Source organism: Notolepis coatsorum, assembly GCF_963971535.1.
Source record: "Notolepis coatsorum genome assembly, chromosome: 6".
NCBI classification, from domain to species: Eukaryota; Metazoa; Chordata; class Actinopteri; order Aulopiformes; family Paralepididae; genus Notolepis; species Notolepis coatsorum.
Window position 1 is genome coordinate 50,550,523 of NC_140170.1, and position 21,159 is coordinate 50,571,681.

A 21,159-nucleotide genomic window follows, 5' to 3' on the forward strand; every position below is an offset into this window, starting at 1 on the left:
ATGATATAAACATTTCATTTCATTATCTGAAATATTCTAAAATCATTAAGTCTGCTATAACAGGGCTGTACGTTAACTTTTTTTGCACATGGCACTGGTGCTACAGAAGTTTATAGTTTTGTAGCACAGGCCAAAATCTTGTAGCACAAGTATAAAACGTGTCATATTTGTAACAGTCACAAATGTGCCTATTGTATTTGTGTTATTTAGTTGCAGTGCCATGTTTGGCTGTCATTTAGTATATCGCCATGTGTTATTATTACTATAATACTCTCATATGCTATTTTCAATTAATATCATAAACAACATAAGGAATATTAGCATAATTTTGAGTGGACTGAAGGAATGAGTCAGCGTTAATAGTTTTAAATGCAAATAATTTATTGAAACATAGAAGTGGGGTCGGTTGGGACACACACATACACACACACATACACACACACACACACACACACACACACACACACACACAAACAATGGGGGACCCTGATGTAAACAAGACGAAAGTCTTTCTCTGGTCTGCATCCCCTTAACAATTGTGTGTATTGAGCCGTACTGTACTGTACCCATTCTGCAATCTGTTAAATAAAGTTTTCATTCATTCATTCACACACACTGTTTCAACTCACCACCCCCGCATCATATTGTAGTCTAGTCTGTCTTCAAACTTCCACTCCTCTCGAAACTTTTTTATATTTGAATATCAACATTATCTGTCCATCCTCAGTTTACTATAATATACTCCTGTCCTGACTAGTGACTTCATCGTCTTTCCAAACGCACGCACACACACAGGGAAGGGGAGAGAGTACCCCCCCCCATTTCCCTTTCCCCAGTCCACACTGTCTGCTGTTCTATGGCTCTGCGCCTCTGCCTCTGATCAGGATTAGCTTGTTAGCTTATGCTAACGTTGTAGTGATTGTAATGGTACATAAACGTTAATTTTGGGCGATGTGCGCATAAAGGAATGGCGACGGTGCAAAGCATGTAGATGCATTTGACCCGTTGCGAGAGAAAAAAAACACCACAGACTTATTTCGGGACGTGTAGGCGCACTGCTGTGTTAACGCTGCTCTGCTTTCAGAAGCACGGACTGGGGCGGATATGACTCGTCGAGTTGTCACTGAGTTTTTTCAAAATAAGAGTATCATATGAACTGAGCGTTGCTAGCTGTCGGAGCCTAGTTATTATAGCTGGAGCTGCGCTTGGGCAGAAATGAGACCCGTTACAGGATTTTCAAAATAAGAGTATCTATATGAACCGAATCCCTATCGCACCAGTGCTACTGAAGTAAATCCATTTGTCTATGGAGAAAGTCCCCTTCTTTGCAGGGCTATAACTTTTTAAATTCTATTGCTACATTGCCATTATTAGGGCCCATTCAAAGTCCTATATGTATTGTTCATTGTGTAGCAACGTTAAACTTTTTCATTCACATATTCATAGTAAAGTATGGTCTAATGTATAAGTATGTTTTCATCTCTTTCTGCAGCTTTCTCCAGAACGTGATATATAGCCCCAAATGCATTATATTGATGATGAAATACAGTTTGATGGCAATCCGCGCGATATAAAAAATTCCAACTAGACGTACTTCTAGAAGTTACTACACGTCATCTGATGTTGACCGGATGGGCGAGGGGGCGTTTATAATTCCGTGGGCAGCGTTATACCAATCATCTAATGTGGGTCAAATGTTGATAATATCAGTTATTATCGAAGACGGTAACGTTACACGCTGAAACTCACCCCAGTGTCCGCGCGCCGTTGGGCGATCATCGTCGAGTAGAAATTTTATCATTATGGGATATATTATTACCCGGTCCATCTCCAGCTTGTATAATGGTATATACGTCCAAATCATGTTGTTTATCGAGTTATTGGCAATCGATCGCTATTTAGTGTGACGAGCTAGAGTGCCGGAACCTATCCCGAGTGGCCGGAAGCAATACGGACATCTAGCACAACCTCCACTGTGCTTCCTGTTAAGCGGTTGCGCGATCGGCCACCAGATGGCGCTCCTGAACCGCCAGAGAGCTCAGTGGGTCCTGCTGGTGGTTCTCAGGCCAGCGGAGGGACATTATGGATCAGATCGCAGATTTTTGAAATATTGATATAAAGACGACGTACAGCGTCCCCCGGCAACTTTAGCATCGCCAGCAAAGACGTTGTAAATCGTTTTTAGGCAGTCAAAGTGTTAAAAACAATTGATAGGCAAAAGAATGACAACAAAACAAAAGAATGACATCATCAAGGCATGTAGATTTATAATATTTTTACTTAAAACTAGGCTACTTTTGCGTATAAAGTCATTATATTCCAAATAAAATAAGTCCCGAGACTCGTGCTGCTGCCGACTTTAAATCAAATAGGTGTCTGTGGGCAGTCGCCCGACATTAATAAACAACAGTCTGTTATAATCACATTTTTATGAGCTAACGAATTCTGTTATATTGGACATTTGTATTAATTATATCAAGCAAAGAACTGAGAAATTTGGCAGAGAGAGACGGCAACATTATCGTGGGTTTGCGTGACGACTCGCTCTCTCTCCACCTCCCAATGACTTATTTGCGAGAGTATGTCGATGCAGAGCAGCAGATTCAGCTGTTATTGGCTCTTTTCTGGGGACCGCACAGCAGCGCCCCCCACCCAACATTGAATTGAAAATGGCTGAATTGGAGTACTGCTGGAGTACTGCATTGTGCTGCTGCTGCTCCGGCTCTGCAGCTTCACAAAAGTTCGCACACCCAGCACTAAGCTCTCGCTGACAACGTCGTTGTCATTATTAGAAGCAACGATGAAACAAATGTAATGATTGTTTCGTTCATCGCATAGGCTATTTAATTTTAGCCTATTTTAATACAATTCAAATAATCAAATTGTGCTTAGACTCAGGGAATTATTTTCACCGGACATTAAGACCGGAGAGATTAAATATGTCGGACTTCAACAGATTTTGCCGGTCAAATACCGGTAATTACCGGCTAACGGAAACGCTGGTTAGCATATGAATTTGTAATTCCTGGTGTTAAACGGAATAATGGATGGATTGTCCAAAAAGGGGTCCTGAGGGGGGGGGGGAGCGAGCAAGAGCATAGGTATTGTATTGTATTTATTATGGGTAAATCTTTTAATTTATTTTGATTTAAGTACTGGACTGTCATTAATTTCATTATTGTGTCAATCATAGTCCTGTGATTTATTGTGGATTTCCATTGTTTATGTATTGTGTCTGGTTTTATGTAAAAAAAGGGAAAAATAAAAAATAAAATAAAAATTACTTTTACAGCCAAATGAAAATACAATAAAAATGTATTATGTAAAAAAAAATGAAAACGAAAAAGATCTGATCCGTCTTCGTTTGGACAAGGCCTAAGTGATCTTCACATGTGTTTTTGCGGGTCCAGTCCACGGTATGTTGACAGAATTAGCAAAACAAATTATCGCCTGAGGTATAAAAGTCATTAGGATTCTGCTCTGAATTTAGGGCTTAGTGCGGATTTTCTTAGCTTTTTTGATGACGTTAACACTTTGGTCGCCAGGCTTATATTCTTAATAAACCATCCTCCGCCAGCTCTATTTGTCTATGGAGAAGTTCCCCTTCTTTGCAGGGCTATAACTTTTTAAATTGTATTGCTAAATTGACATTACTATGGCCCATTCAACATCAAGTATCTATTGTTCAGGGTGTAGCAACGTTATACTTTTTCATTCACATATTCATACTAAAATACGGTCTAAAGTATAAGTATGTTTTTATCGTTTTCTGCAGCTTTCTCCAGAACGTGATTTATAGCCCTAAATGCATTATATTGATGATCAAATACAGTTTGATAGGAATCTGCGCGAGATAAAAAAATGTCAAATGGACGTGCTTCTAGAAGTTACTACTGATCATCTAAATCAAATCACATTTATTTATAAGGCCCGACAACTAGGGATGGGTACCGAATTCGGTACTTCTGAGGTACCGAACCGAAACACGTCGGTACTACCGAGTATCGAATCAAGTGTGAAACCGGAAAAAAAGAAATTAGAATTTTTTTTACCTTTTTTCTTTTTTTTTTTACCTTTTTTTTTTACCTTTTTTTTCATGTCAACGTTCACACGCACAATATATGCTTACCTAGGATTTGACTTGATTCAACAACAAAGCAGTCGGAGCAATGACAATTGAAGTTTGGATTTTTTTTTTATGACTGAGGTAGGTAAATAAAATTTCTTGAGACTAAAGTACCGAAAAAAGGTACCGTTGGGTACCGGTATCGATTCACAGGTACCGGTACCGGTATCGGTTCAAATGTAAAAGGTACCCATCCCTACCGACAACACACGTTAATGTCCCCATGGGCCGTACAGGTCTTCTTTAAACAAGTCAAGAAGAAAACATAACAATAAGTCAAGAACAGAACAAGAACACCATAAGGTCCAAAAAATTTTAGATGCATGCAAATAAATGAAAGAATGCAAGCACTCCCAGACATACCCCACGCGAAGGTAAGGAAAAACTCACTAAAACCTAACAATAGGGAAAAAAGCTCCACAGGCAGTGTGGAGGAGAGAAACCTTAGAAGGGCCATTCAAGGGGGGATCTCCCTTCTTAGATGTTGGTGATAGTAGTGTTGCAGACGGACAGTTGGTAAGCATGCACTCATGTGTGTAGTAAAACACAGATGAGTGCATGCAATAGCAACTGAACATTTTGAAAAATTAAAGATAGAGCTAATAGTGATAGCAACTGAACATTTTGAAAGATTAAAGATAGAGCTGATAGCGGATCTATTTGAGGCACAGGGGCGGCGCAAAGAGGGTCACGTCCTCCCCGTCTTAGTCACGGTACATTCAACACTCCGGTCATTGCTCAGGGACAGCCGGAGACAGGGAGATAGGGGGCTGATGTTGGGGGCTGATGTTGACCGGATGGGGGGGGGGTCGTTTATAATTCCATGGCCAACGTTAGATGATTCATCTAGTGTGGGTGATATGATCATTAGAGCAGTTAGTATCGAACACGTTAAAAAATAACGCTGAATCTTACCGTAGCTTCCTCATAGCGTTGGAGCAGAAATATTCCTATTATGGGATGTAGAAATATGCGATCCATTTCCAGGTTGTATAATAGTATATAAGTCCAAATCATGTTGTTTATCGAGTTATTGGTAACTGATTGCTATCCGTTGTGTCTAGCTCGAGTCCTGGGACTATTACCGAGTGATCGGACCGAATTGGAATGAGCACCATTTCCTGTTTCCGCTCTGGATGATCCGCCGATCGGCCACCAGATGGCGCTCTTGAACCGTTGAAGAGTTGAGAGGGGATCAACAGTAGATCTCAATTTTTGAAATATTGATATCAAAGACGTGGTACGGCGTCTTTGGCAGAATGAGCATGGCGGGGAATGACGTGGTACGGCATTTTTGGCGACCATAGTGTTAACACCAAAGCAGCCAGACACTTGGACATTGCTGCGTGTTGTGTGTAACACTCTTTAGCGTCCCCGGTCATGTTTGCTTTGCACCAAACGTTCCAAACGTTCTCCTGAACATGGAATTTCGGTCCAGAATAGGGCAAATTCTGCAATATTCCACGTTTTACATTTTATTCCATTTGTATTGGTCAATTCCACGATTCCGTCCGCGATTCCGTTAACGTGGATTTCATATGGCTCTAGTCCAGAATGTCAAGTTCTTGATCACACGTAGGGCTGGGCGATATGGAAAAAAATCATATCGCGATAACGATATGATAATGTTATCATATTTCTCGATATCGATAATTATCGGAATTGTTATAAGTATACATTTTTTTATTTTGCAGCAATTCTTTGACGTTGCCGCCATCTTTAGTGTTACATCCCCTCACACTCCAGTTCTCAGGCTGCAGCTGGTTTAAAAACGAAAGTAAACCGGCTTCTCTGCTGGCTGTGGCTCCAGGGGAGTTGAACAGTTCTGGCTCTGCTAGTTTATTTTCGATCTTTTGGCGCTTTTTTGGTGGACAAACCACCGCACATGTGCACCGTGACTCGTGACTGGAGTCTAGTTCTGCTAGCACACATAGCCATAGTACAGACGGTTTCAAACTGTATTTTAAATTAGAAAGCAAACAAAATAAATGGACAAGAGAAAAATAAATCTCAATTTGGTCAGTATTGTCATTTGGACAAGCAAAGCCATTACTTTAAGTTGCAGGCAAGAAAGACAAGTCTGTCCACTGTCTCTGCCCTGTTGCAGGTCACAAAAAATGGATAATAAAAAAAAATATTAAAAAAAAACGATTTTTCGTTTTTTTTTTAATTTCGATATTCGATATCGATTATTAAAATATATCGCGATATTTATCGTTATCGTTATATCGCCCAGCCCTAATCACATGTGTGTGTGTGTGTACACTACAGTATGTCTGGGGGGGTTGTATACACTGTGTTTGTAATGTATGTTGCCCACTTTATCAATTCTGATTGGAAGCTGTAATTGAATCTTCCCCGAGATTTTAGCTTTGTAGCAAAGGCCTGTGTCAAGCAAGCAGCCTGTGTTCCAACGATAACAGCAATAAGACTTCCGGTCAGAATTCTTCTAAATAAAAGCAACATAAATCTTGTCACCTTTTCTTTTGCACAATAATATAATTTATTGTTGTTTTTCCTAAAGCATTATCATCAGTAGGGGAATTTCAATATCATACAAGCCTAGTTTATATAAATAATAATCTCAACTTTCATTTTGAAAATCAGCTCTTTTCAGACAAGGACATTAATTTAGTCATGACAACCTTCAACCTACCTCATAGCTCTCGTCCTGCCGTATTGAAACTGTGTGCTGGAAGAAGCTTTGATTATTCACTGATAATTACTACTGAAGCTTTAAATCCCCAAAATGATAATCGAGACACTCAGCCTCAGTACAAGTGTTCAAAACACAAACTTGTACTTGATCTTGTAAAACTGACACTTTAGCCATATATTATATAGGGCTGACCTTCGAATTTCTTTTGGCAATCGAAGCTTCGGGGCCGAGCTTCGATTTTAATTCGAAGCTTCGAAAAAAAGACAAAAAAAAATATTTTTTTTATATATAATTTTTTTTTTTTTTTTTTTTTTTTCTTATGTTGTGGGACTTGTACAGCACTTTGGTAAACTTTGTTGTTTTTAAATGTGCTCTATAAATAAAGTGGATTGGATTAATGAATTAAGTAGCCCCTTTCGTGACTGTGACGCAGCCAACACGGCTGTGTGATTTAATTCAAGGTGGATCACTGTTGTCGTTTGAACAACTTCAGATTTCATGGGAACTACCAATCCCCCAAATCAAGAATGTTTAAGATGAATGAAGTAAGATTTTGATTGTTTGAAATATGGCCTGTGTAGACTAAACTATGCACAGAATTATGTCAGTCTACATGGTCCGGCAATGTAGACCTTGTAGACTCCACTACAGACCAATTATCAGTGAATGTTCATGCATTTTTAAGGGCTACTTCCACAAAAAAACAAAGAACTCACCAAAACATCTCAGTAGCACCTTATCTAATTGTTCTATTTAGAGCTGGGCCGTTAACGGCGTTAAAGTGCTGCGTTAACGCTTTACTAGTATCGCGCGATAATATAATTAACGCATTAATCTATAAAAAAAAAAAAAAAAATTGTACCTTTATTTACCCAGGGTAGGTTCGCTGAGCACAGATGCTCTTTTTCAGGAACGCCCTGCTTCACATTCACACAGTTCCATTCACACCTGGGAGCTGCCCAGTACAACCACAGTTGACACCATTGGCCACTGAGCAACTCCACTGGAGCAGTTGATTCAAGCCATGTCACATAGTTCAAGTTTGAAATGATTCTTTCTGTTTTGCTCCTGAGAGTGTGCTAGATACTGTACTGTACTGGTAATATTATTTATTTGTGTTAACTTCTGAATAAAACAACTTATTAAACACAAGTACATCTTATTGAACATTATTTTGATATTTCATTACCAATTATCATAGCAAAACAGCTTTTTCAAACAGTCTGTAATGCATTTTGGAAACGGGAGATGGGCTCATGGTGTAATGGGCCACCTGGCCTGAGAAACATAAGGAGGAAAGAAAAAGTAAGGACTTACTTCTGGTCATTATTTGGGTAGAACACACATATTTTGAATGCCTTCGGCAGTTTATTTTCTTTATTTTTTTTAGCCATTTTAATCTAGATTAATCTAGATTAAATCCAGGATTGCAGATAGATTAATCTAGATTAAAAAAATTAATCTATGCCCACCTCTAGTTCTATTTCATATATGGAGATTCATATTTATTTATGTATTGCATGCATTTCTAAATTTTATTTCCTATTTTGTTTATTCATCCCAGTATCTTTCTTTCTTATGTGTGGAATTCTACAAGGCATTTACATTCACATTTACATTTAGTCATTTAGCTGACGCTTTTATCCAAAGCGACTTACAAGTTCTGTACGACAGGTCATCAGGAAGGATACAACTCTATCAGCTGAGTAACAATATTCATCAAAGTGTTGCGTGTTACAGTGTAGGTTAGTTTATTAGGACAAGTGCATGACAGTAAGGTTAGTTAGGGTTAGATTTTTTTTTTTTTTTTTTATTTTATTTCAGATAATGGTTGAAGTGCGTCTTTAGTCGACGGCGAAAGATTGGACGGGATTCGGCTGTCCTAACTGGGGTGGGTAGTTCATTCCACCATTGTGGGGCAAGGACTGAGAATAGGCGTGTAGGTGGTGTATATGTGTTTGAGGATGATATCCTTCAAACAGGCAATAGTGATGATATAATTTGGGCAGTGCTGAGCTGGGTTACTTTCCTCCAGTTTATTTGTCCCCCGGCCCCACCCAATGGCCCCATGCACACACACACACACACACACACACACACACACACCGAAGTAAAAAATAAAAATAAAAAATAAATTCGAAAAGAAATAATTTTACGATTTTTTTATATATATATTTTTTTTTAAACTTCGATTTTTTTTTAATGTTCGAAGCTTGTGCCATCGAACGAAGCTTCGAAGTATTTAAGACAGCCCTAATATTATATAATATATAAGGTAGACAATGTATATTATAGAGGTATACGTCAGCATATCCTGATGATATGAACACTGGCTAGACTATGTCTAGACTACAGACATGACATCTTCCTCTTATATGAAATATTTATGGTCAGTGCTGGAGAAATGGTTGATGGCAGGGGGAGAAACGGATGCATAGTATTTCTGTAAGCGTTGCCCTAATGTATTCTGCATTAGTGCTGTGATGCCACTGTGCTGGGCAAGGAGGTGGGGTGATGGGGTTCAGTGTGCTGTGATGCCACTGTGCTGGGCAAGGAGGTGGGGTGATGGGGTTCAGTGTATTAAAATGACTCACACAGTTCTCGCCATAGTGTTTGTTGAGTCATGGTATGTTCGGCCAATAGAGTACATGTCGATGGGGGGTGATATCAAATGATTAATCGGCTATCTGCCTTTTCTTGTTCCAAACTATCGTTATTATTTTGGCCTGTAATGGAGAGGCCACTTCCTGGCGTGTAATGGTGTGATCGGCCAATAGTGAGTAGAGAGAGAGTGTTTTAGGGTTTGACCAATCGGACCATTGTTGGTGTTTTATTAAAACTTGTATATTGTGCTGTCTGTGTGTTCCACCTTGAAGGACCATACTGGTCCCTGTGTTTAACTAATGTTCATAGGTGCAGTGTTTCCCCTCTATGCATTCAGCAGCGGCGCAGCTGCTATGAACTAGACTATTAAAAAAAAAGTATTAAATATTATTATATATATATATATATTTTTTTTTTATCATTTCATTTGGGCTGTGGGGGGTGCTTAATGTAAAATACTGACCTGAGGAAAAGGCTGCAGGGAGAAAGCACTGCAGTCTAGTCGATTTTGTGTTTTGAGCACAAAGTTCATCATAGATCTAGCCTCTTTATTTTGCTCTCAAAGTGCACCAGATTGATGCATTTAACTGTAAAATGCCCCCGGACCCCCCTAGAGGCACAGCATCGCTGCTGAATCTATTTTCAGGGGAAACACTGATGTGTATATAGGTTTTTTTCTCTTGTGGATCTTGGCCTACCTGACAAAATGCCATTCACACTGCTGTTGATAAAATACTCTTGATACTTGAAAGAGCCTTGTGAAAACCAGTGTGTTGTTTAATAATCTGGGTATCGGGAGCACCCAGGAGTTAATAACTAGCACACACAGAAACTTAATGCAGAAGTTCGATGTACAGATTTGAATGGCTTGTAAGACATTTAAATTAGACTGGTATCGTCCTTTTCCATGGACATTCTGGTCAGAATTGTTTGGTCTGCTGGTTGTTTTTGAGTGGGAGTTTTTCATTCCAAGTGAACAGCAGATCTTAGAGCAGTGGACTTTATTTTTCATTCATAATCTTATAATTGGACATGTTGCTATAGACTGCACTACAAATGATCTAGGGGTGGAGCACAACCGTGTGTTCAAAGAAATGATTGTGTTTCCATGGTGACCATGATTGTCTTTCCATGGTGATGTGTATAGCTTTGTATGTTTGGCTGTTTGTTTATCCTGGTTTTCCCTTCTCTGTTGCAGAGGTCCCCACGTTTCAAGGGAAGAAGAAGGCCTTATTTAGGAATCTTATGGACGAAGGTTAGTGCCCGTCTTTCTGTCTGTCTGTCTTATCTATTTTTCTGTATCTTTTTTTTCTTTTTTTCCCCCCTTCTAATTTCTCTGTTTTTCTCCCCGTCCCAATTTTTTGTCGTTGTGCCAATTCCCCCTCTCCCCTACCTGGTTGTTGTTTGCATGTTCTCCTACGAGTCGGTACAAGGGCGTCCCGAGTCGATCGCACGCTTCCTCCGATATGTGCGGCGACAGCCAGTGACGTCTTTTCACTTGGCAGCGAGGACTCTCATTTGGTGAAGTGTAACGCGTGGGCGGGCACGCTATCTCCACCAAGTCCTGCCCCCGCTGAGCAAGCGCCGAGACCTGACCTGTCCACAACGCCAGTTTCCAACCCACCAGCTTCCCACCCCCTAATACTGCCAATTGTATTAGTATGAACGACCAGCCAAGCTGGTAGCAATGCTGAGAGCTGGGCTCGAACCCAGCATCTCCTGCGTTGGTGATGAGCGCAATCTCCGCTACGCCACTGGACCGCCCTATTTTTCTGTATTTTTTTTTTTTTTTTTACATCTATCTATCTGTCTGCCTGTCAGTTAATCTTGTGAAGTGGGTGTGATGTCGGTAATTTTCTCTATGTGCCAGCCTTTCAGGCTGACTGTGTCTCTGTATTTTTGTTTGTCTCGCCTCCTCTTTCTCAGATTCTCATTCAATCAAGGTAGTATAGGCTGTAGTTTTGGTATCTCTCTCTCTCGCTCTCTTGCTCTCACTCTCTCTGTGCTTCACACCATCAAGGTAGTGGAAGCCTGGCCAGCTTTTCTCCTTCAGACCAGAGTATGAGTATATTACTGATATATACAGGGCTCAACAGTGTGAGCGTTTCACTCACATTTGCGACAAAGAATATATGAAAAATTATTTAGGAGCACATGTGCGAGTAAAGATTAAATCAAATCAAATCAAATTTATTTGTAAGGCCCGACAACACACGTTAATGTCCCAATGGGCCGGACACGTCTTCTTTAAACAAGTCAAGAAGAAACATCACAAATAATAAGTCAAGAACAAAACAAGAAAAGAACACCATAAAGTCAAATTCTTTTTTAAATAAATGCATCCTACAAGCTGACAGTTCAATGATATTTCCCTGCATATAATCTACTCAACTACCAAGACCTGTTGCTTGGACCACCGTAATTTCACTGGTTGCATGGCTACGTCAAGAAAGCATGTGAGCAGAGACTCGTTTACTTTTGCTGGGCCATGGAAAACAGTGGTCGGACGGTGGCTAATAGCAGCAACAGCTAAACGCAATATCTGTAGCAGCAAGGAAGCTCCTCCAATATGACTTAAGTATTTTCTTCAACTCTCCGTGCACCGTTTGCGTGTTCCAGCCTCATTAACGGTAGCAACATTAGTACTAGGCATGTGCCGGTATGACATTTTGATGGTATGATAACCTTGGGCAAAAATACCCCGGTTTCACGGTATTCAGTAAAAAAAAGGCACATTTTCCCCCCATTGACCAAAATGTATTTTATTACAGTGCACAAACACAATCAGCTTTTCTGTAAGTGTTATTTATGAATGTGTGAAGACTGTCTGTATTACACACAGAGGGAACTGTCTGACCACTTTCAAAGTACAGAATAAAAAATACTTCCAAATAAACATTCATGATTATGAATATGTAGGCTACATGTCAAAAGGGCAATACATTTTGTTAATGTAATCTACTTGCACAGATTTATGTTATATAGCCTAGTACTATTCTTACTGGATTAAACATACATTTAAACTATTTATCTTTTGTGGTGGTTCAACATAATTCACCCACGGAACTATGTGTTGGGGATAAGGGTTCCGCACGGACCATATTGTTTGTTACTTTCCTGTCAGCACTTTCCTGTCGGCAAACGAGCTCAACATCAACACTCTTGATGTTTAATAAATGTTTAGCATTGTCTTTCGTAGAGTCCTTCGGCACTACGCTTTAATGATTATGAATATGTAACGGATGTAGGCAAATCGGTAACTGGCCCATGCCTAGTTAGTACTATATCTCCTGTAGAGAGAGGTCCGACTATGTGAGACACTGACTCGAGTGTAACAAATATACTGGCAGCTGACATTCATCTTTTAAATCGGAGGTACCCAAATTAACGATAATCCAAGTTCACGAAGCACCCCGCCACAGTTCATCCCCAGACACCCCCTATTAAATAAAAGATATAGATAGATACCAGTTTCCTCTCTGTGCGTTCAGTAGAAAGCTATCTGGCTGCATGTGAACCTAGCTTAGCACAATGAATGGAAGCGGACATGACCGGTTAGCCTAGGCATTGTCCAACTAACACCTCTCCCAAAGGCTAACCGGTCATGTCCGCTTCCATTCATTGTGCTAAGCTAGGCTAACATGCAGCCAGATTGCTTTCTACTGAACGCACAGAGAGGAAACTGGTATCTATCTTCTTGTCTCTCTCTGGAGAAGACGATAAGCTAATTTCCCAAAATGTTGGCATGTTCCTTTAAGCTATGAAGGGAAGATGAGCACAGAAAGAGTGGATGAATCACAGATGGGCCTTTTTTTTACCCAAAGCAGCCAAGTCTAGCAGTGCGGCTGCTTTCAATTAGTTTCTGATGTATAGGAGCGTATGCAGCCACGAGGTCCACGATGTATAAGAGCATCTGCAGCCACGAGGTCCACTCAAGGTACTGCCTCCATCCCCCGAACCAGACTGCGCACCTTCGGGGACAGAGCTTTCAGTGTGGCAGCTCCCACCCTCTGGAACTCCCTCCCCGCAGAACTCTGCACCGCCCCAACTCTGGACTCATTCAAAAAACTGCTCAAAACCCACCTCTTCAACTTGGCCTTTAACCCCTAATCTTTCACTTTATATGTATATGTTGTGTCTGTCCACTGTCTGTTACTTGTTATCCCCCCCCCCTATGTAAAGCAACCTTGGGTCTCTTGAAAGGCGCTATATAAAATGAAGTTATTATTATTATTATTATTACTGCATACTCCTCTACATTGGAAATGAACTGAATGCAGCCTTGCTGCTAGACTTGTCTGGAGGTGGTCGGAATGGCCCTTGAGCACTGATTTAAGGTGAAAGGCTTACATTCCTTGGCAACAGTTGTCTCCCTCCTAAGCAAAATGCATTATCATCCACAGCAATACTAATTCATTTTCTAAGCCTCCGTTGATATAATCTTGTCAACGCTATGGTAAAAAGTATTCGCATGAACTTTTTTCACTATGCTACATTGTTTCAATTAGGAGCACATGTGCTCTTTGGGGGAAAAGGTAAGCGTCAAGCCCTGATATGAGCTTCAGACCAGAGTACGGTATGTATGAGCTGCAGACCAGAGTATCAATATATTACTGCTAGGGCTGCAACGATTAGTCGACATAATCGACGACGTCGATCATAAAAACTCGTCGACGACAAATCTTTGCGTCGATGCGTCCTTTTTTTTTTTTTTTTTTGCACTACCTATCTTTGTGAATGTGGCTTCTCAGCTCTGGTCCAGCTGAAGACAAAGCAGAGGAACAGATTGGACATTGAGCATGACCTCAGAGTTGCTTTGTCTACCATCACCCCAGACTTTGAGACTCTTGTCAGGCGCAAACAACATCCCCAGTTATCCCATTAGTTCCCTGGGATGTTAAGCTAAGAAGTCTGCTAAGAAGGATATATTATTTATTATTATTATTATTATTATTATTATTATTATTATTATTATTATTATTATTATTATTATTATTATTTTATTTCATTGTGTTTTTAGCCCTAGTTGCACTTTTGTTGCAACCCCAGTTATCCCATTAGTTCCCCCAAACTTACTGTCGGTCTGTTATGTTAAGCTAAGAAGTCTTCAGCTGGCTGGACCAGAGCTGAGAAGCCACTTTCACAAAGATAGGTAGTGCAAAAAAAAAAAAAAAAAATTATAATAATTATTTTATTTATTTTTTTAATGACTAATCGACGCAACAATTCCTCGTCTACGATTTTTTTTATACTCTACGTCGATTATGTCGACTAATCGCGGCAGCTCTACTGGTGTATATGAGCTTCAGACCAGAGTATCAGTATATTACTGGTGTATATGAGCTTCAGACCAGAGTATCAGTATATTACTGGTGTATATGAGCTTCAGACCACAGTATCAGTATATTACTGGTGTATATGAGCTTCAGACCACAGTATCAGTATATTACTGGTGTATATGAGCTTCAGACCAGAGTATCAGTATATTACTGGTGTATATGAGCTTCAGACCACAGTATCAGTATATTACTGGTGTATATGAGCTTCAGACCACAGTATCAGTATATTACTGGTGTATATGAGCTTCAGACCAGAGTATCAGTATATTACTGGTGTATATGAGCTTCAGACCACAGTATCACTATATTACTGGTGTATATGAGCTTCAGACCACAGTATCAGTATATTACTGGTGTATATGAGCTTCAGACCACAGTATCACTATATTACTGGTGTATATGAGCTTCAGAACAAGAGTATCACTATATTACTGGTGTATATGAGCTTCAGACCAGAGTATCAGTATATTACTGGTGTATATGAGCTTCAGACCACAGTATCAGTATATTACTGGTGTATATGAGCTTCAGACCAGAGTATCACTATATTACTGGTGTATATGAGCTTCAGACCAGAGTATCAGTATATTACTGGTGTATATGAGCTTCAGACCACAGTATCAGTATATTACTGGTAGGGCTGTACGATTATTTTGGTAGTCTACTAATCTAACGATTATTTCTGTCACACCCTCCATCTCTGCTTCCTGTGGGCGCGGCTCCTTTTCCGGGCTCTTAGCAGACTTCTTAGCTTAACATAACAGACCGACAGTAAGTTTGGGGGAACTAATGGGATTAACTGGGGTTGCAACAAAAGTGCAACTAGGGCTAAAAACACAATGAAATAAAATAATAATAATAATAAATAATATATCCTTCTTAGCAGACTTCTTAGCTTAACATCCCAGGGAACTAATGGGATAACTGGGGAAGTTGTTTGCGCCTGACAAGAGTCTCAAAGTCTGGGGTGATGGTAGACAAAGCAACTCTGAGGTCATGCTCAATGTCCAATCTGTTCCTCTGCTCTGTCTTCAGCTGGACCAGAGCTGAGAAGCCACTTTCACAAAAATAGGTAGTGCAAAAAAAAAATGTATACGACGCAAAAATTCGGCGTAACGAGTTTTTATGATCGACGTCGTCGATTTATGTCGACTAATCGTTGCAGCCCTAATTACTGGTGTATAAGAGGTTCAGACCAGAGTATCGGTATATTACTGGTGTATATCAGCTTCGGACCGGAGTATTCTGTTGGTGTGTTATGAGGTCAGGCCTTTGGTGTTTCCTTCCTCTACTTTCCACTCTCGCACAGCATCCAACCCTCCCTGAACAGAGAACACCCTGTACCACAGTTTTCCCTGGCCTTTGGTTGGTAACTGGGTTGGTTGGGTTTAACACTGGGAAGGGTGGGGTCGGGGTTTGAACACAGAGGTACCCACCCAGGCTTTTTTTTTTTTGAAAGTGACTCCATATTGAATTTGGAACATTCCTGAGACCCCAACAACTAAAAGATATGGACTGCTATTAGGGTTGTCCTTTACTAAAGACATTCTTAGAAAACGACTAGGGTTGTCCTTTACTAAAGACATTCTTAGAAAACGACTAGGGTTGTCCTTTACTAAAGACATTCTTAGAAAACTACTAGGGTTGTCCTTTACTAAAGACATTCTTAGAAAACGACTAGGGTTGTCCTTTACTAAAGACATTCTTAGAAAGTTCAAGTTCAAGTTCTTTAATAGTTGTCATACAGAAGTACAGAATACTTTCATACAAAATGCTTCTTACTGTTACGCTCCAGAGACTGTGCTAGACAAGATAGTATCAAATAACATAATATAGCATGTAATTTAGAAGAAGAAAAATGAGGTCACAGTGTTCGGTATAGACATATGTACAATGTTCTGAGTTACCATATAATATACAATACTATGCAGTGTACTAATGTACAGTACTATCTAGTGCAAAGCAGAAATGGGATGAGGTACAATTTTAGGTACAATTTACAGTAAGGTGTACGAGTTGTAGTGCAATCCTTCATCAATAAATATAAAGTGTGGGGAGTGGGTGCTACAGTGTGTTTGTTTAAAGTGGGTGTGTGCTATAAAGTGTGTGGAGTGGGTGCTACAGTGTGTTTGTTTAAAGTGAGTGTGTGCGTGTGGATGTGTGTGCTATGTGCGTTTGGTGGTTGTTGTTGTGTAGTGTTCATTCATTGTCCGTTTAGCAGCCTGATGGCCTGGGGATAGAAGCTTCTTCTGAGTCTTTCTGTGCTCGCCTTGAGACTCCGGTATCGCTTGCCTGACCGCAGCAGTTCAAAGAGGCAGTTGTTCGGGTGACTGGAGTCTTTAATGATTCTCTTAGCCTTGCCCGTGCAACGCTTGTTGTAAATGTTCTGGAGGGTGGGGAGCCCCCCTCCAATTGTGCGTTCGGCTGAACGTGTCACTCTTTGTAGTCTGCTTCGGTCTTGTGCAGTGCTATTCCCAAACCAGGAGGTGATGTTGCCGGTCAAGATGCTCTCTATTGTACATGAGTAGGCCTGCCGCGATAAGCAATAAATCGATTAATTGCCGCGATAATTAAAATGAATGCAATGATTTTGACGGGCGCGATTAATTGCTACTGTATTTGCGCGTTTGTTTGAGGCGGAACCAGTGCCCCTTCTCAGTCACTGTCCGTGTTGGGAGGCGGGCCGCTGGCTGTGAGTACATTTGAAATGTCTCTGTGATACTTGTATAACGAACGGTTCGGCCAGAACCAGTCCTTCATGGTAAATCTAGGTTGGTTTCCTATTAAGGAGCAAGTGACTGTGGATTCACTCGGTTCATCACAGTCACGAAAGGGGCTATGAGCTTGGCAAGCCAGAGTAAAACACAGTTTTCAATCAATCAATAACAACATTAACGAGACTCACGTTGTGTCTATTCTACTAGCATTAACGTTACTCATACAAACAATCAATAGCGAGTTATATTGATCACGCTATGTACGATAGCCATGCTAAAACGCTAGCACAACATTAGCACCTAAACTAACAACAAGCCTTAACAAGTCAGCGATCTTTTTGCGAGACTAAACTCTCCGCTCGGTGGCAAATTGTGTTGATGTCGGTTTTGTTTAATCAATAAATGAGGCAGAATACAGTGACTGTATCCTTTGTTTATTGCACTTGTGCCTGCTGCAAACATAATGATTATGAAATCCTATGCGAGACATTAAAGATAGCGGCGTTCTGTTTTCGTTCAGACTCCCTCAGACTATCCAACGAGTGACACTCTATTCTGACCAATCAGTGGTCTGCAGTGTTTCACGTGACTTTTCTGGTACCACTTCTACCAATAAGATGCATGCATCTCACTCGCTTGGAACCACGACAGAGCAGGGACTAAAAAAGTACCTGATAATTACAACAATACTTCCGGTCCGGTCGGTGGGCTTCAAAATAAAAGTCTAAAACACCGGAAAAGACGGAGCGGTGGGCTTCAAAATAAAAGTTTTGGAAAATAAATTTCTCCAAAAAAAAATTCTCTAACCGGTCGCAATAATATCGCTTATCGCGATATTTTCGGGGGCAATTAATCGCCCAGCAAAATGTGTTATCGTGGCAGGCCTATACATGAGTAGAAGTTCTTAAGGATCTTCTGACTGACTTGGAACTTCCTTAGGCGCCTGAGGAAGTAGAGGCGTTGTCGTGCCTTCTTCACAACACTGTCAATGTGTGTGGTCCATGTCAAGTCCTCGGATATGTAGGCTCCGAGGTACTTAAAGCTGTTGACTCTCTCAACCGGTGCCCCGTCGATGCTGAGGGGGCTGTAGTCCTTGACCCCCGACCTCCTGAAGTCCACAATCATCTCCTTTGTTTTGCTGACGTTCAGGGAGAGGCTGTTTTCCTGGCACCATCCCGCCAGGACCTTGACCTCTTCCAGGTAGGCCCTCTCGTCGTTGGCAGAGATCAGGCCCACCACCACTGTGTCGTCAGCAAATTTGATGATTGTATTGCTACTCCGCTGAGCCACACAGTCGTGTGTGTACAGGGAGTAGAGGAGGGGACTCAGAACACAGCCCTGGGGGGCCCCTATGTTGAGGGTGATGGATGAGGAGGTGCAGTTGCCTGCTCTCACCACCTGGGGTCTGCCAGTCAGGAAGTCCAAGACCCACTGGCAGAGGTCATAGCCCAAGCCCAGGTCCCTGAGCTTGGCTATGAGTATGGAGGGGACTATGGTATTGAATGCCGAGCTGTAGTCGATGAATAGCATTCTCACATAGTTCCCCTGCCTCTTGTCCAGGTGTGATGCTGCTGTGTGCAGCACATGGGCTATGGCGTCCTCCGTGGACCTGTTGGGGCGGTATGCAAATTGCAGGGGGTCCATGTTGATGGGGAGGGAGGAGCAGATGTAGCCCTTTACTAGCTTCTCAAAGCACTTCATGGCTATGGAGGTGAGAGCTACAGGGCGGTAGTCGTTGAGGCAAGCAGGCTTGGATTTTTTGGGTACAGGGATAATAGTGGACTTCTTCAGGCAGGTGGGGATGACAGCCTGTTCTAAGGACAGGTTAAATATGTCAGTGAATACTGGGGCCAGTTGGTCGGCACAGACTTTTAGGACGCGGCCGGGGATGCCGTCCGGACCTGCTGCCTTCCTGATATTCACTTTTTTAAAGGTCCGCCTCACCTCATCCTCTGTTACCCTGAACACTGCGCCTCCATCAGCAGCCGACCCCCCCCCCCCATTGCCGTGGCTTGTGAGCTGGTGTTGTTATTACCAGCATCAAACCTCGCATAGAAGGTATTGAGGTCATTTGCTAAGGAGATGTCACTGTTCAGTTTGAGGGAGGCGCCTTTGTAGTCTGTCATCGTTTTGAGCCCCTGCCACATAGCTCTAGAGTCAGCTTGTTCAAACTGGAGTTCAATTTTATCCCTGTAGCGCCGTTTGGCCTCTGACACTGTCCTCCTTACGTTGTGTCGCGCCACCTTGTGGTCATTCATGTTGCCTGACACTAGGCCGTCGTTGTATGCTTTGGTGCGCTCTCTCAGAGCTTCACGGACGGATTTGTCTACCCAGGGTTTTTGATTTGGGTAAACTCTCATTGTGGTAGTGGGGATTGTTTCTTCCACCCTAGTACAAACATAGTCCAGCACTGTCTCCGTGTAGACATTAATGTTATCTGTGTCGCGGAACACATTCCAGTCTGTGCAGTGAAACACAGACCGGAGCGTCTCCTCTGACGTCAAATCCCATTTCTGCACCTCTCGCGAGACTACAGGAGTACTTTTAATTCTCTGTTTGTACTTTGGTGAAAGAAAGATTGACGCGTGATCTGATTTACCAAAGCCACTATCAGAATGAGCCTTGTAGCCACCTTTAAATTGCGTGTAACAGTGATCTAGGATGTTACCGCCTCTGGTGTTGCAAGTCACATGCTGATAGAAGTCAGGTAATACCTTTCTCAGATTGGCGCTGTTGAAATCGCCCAGCACCAGAATGGCGGCGTTAACGTTCGCCACTTGTATTCTATTTACCTCGTCGTGGAGTCTGGAGAGCGCGACGTTGTTGCTGGCTTGCGGTGGAATATACACTCCGATCAGGATTATCGCCGTTAACTCCCTCGGGAGGAAGAAAGGACGACACTTGATGGTTATATATTCCAGTTCTGGGGAGCAGTGGTTGGATAATTCCTTCACGTTAGTTGGATCGCTCCAATTTTTGTTAAACATGAAGGCAATACCTCCTCCACGTTGTTTACCGGACTCTGATGTCCGATCCTTGCGATGGATAAAGAAGTGTTCAGCTGGTTGAATTGCGTGGTCTGGGACCTCCGGCGTGAGCCACGTTTCAGTGAAGCAGAGAACGTTGCAGTCCCTAACGTCTCTTTGATATTGAATCCTTGCTCGGATGTCATCCAGTTTATTGTCAATTGATTGTACATTGGCTAGCAATATACTGGGTAGTGGTGTCCTGTGCTACTAGGGTTGTCCTTTACTAAAGACATTCTTAGAAAACTACTAGGATTGTCCTTTACTAAAGACGTTCTTGGTCGACTTATAGTCATATGATTTGTTGACCATTAGTTGATTGTTTCCGTCAACACACAAATACCGCTTTTTCCATGGTGTCAACATACACATACCACCAGGGTTAGAAATTAACATTTTTTTTCAAGGGCTTTTTTTGCCCCCCTTAATTGATTTTCGGGTTTTTTTTTTTGTATTTCGGGGGCACTGAATTTTTATGATGAAAATTAACATAAGGATTATAAAACATTGTTGACACTTTTTTTTACAGTCTTCGTCCCTATGTTTGATAATGTAATGTTAATGTCTCCATATATAGGGCTCTACGCTAACCTTTTTCCCAAGGAGCACATGTGCTCCTAAATAAAATGTTAATAAATAAAATCTAAATAAAAATTTAGGAGCACACAAAGAAATTTAGGAGCACAGT

The 21,159-nt window shown here is 41.4% G+C and overlaps 1 protein-coding gene across 1 annotated transcript in view; it reads left to right on the forward strand.

Annotated features, from left to right (window-relative positions):
- The window catches only part of siah1 (siah E3 ubiquitin protein ligase 1), a gene marked incomplete at its 3' end in the record, with an annotated part of 191,979 nt that overhangs the window by 129,624 nt on the left and 41,196 nt on the right, over positions 1-21,159 (forward strand). Inside the window, 1 exon segment of the mRNA XM_084317636.1 lies at positions 10,588-10,644. Coding sequence (XP_084173762.1) covers positions 10,635-10,644 — 10 coding nt within the window. The 5' untranslated portion in view covers positions 10,588-10,634.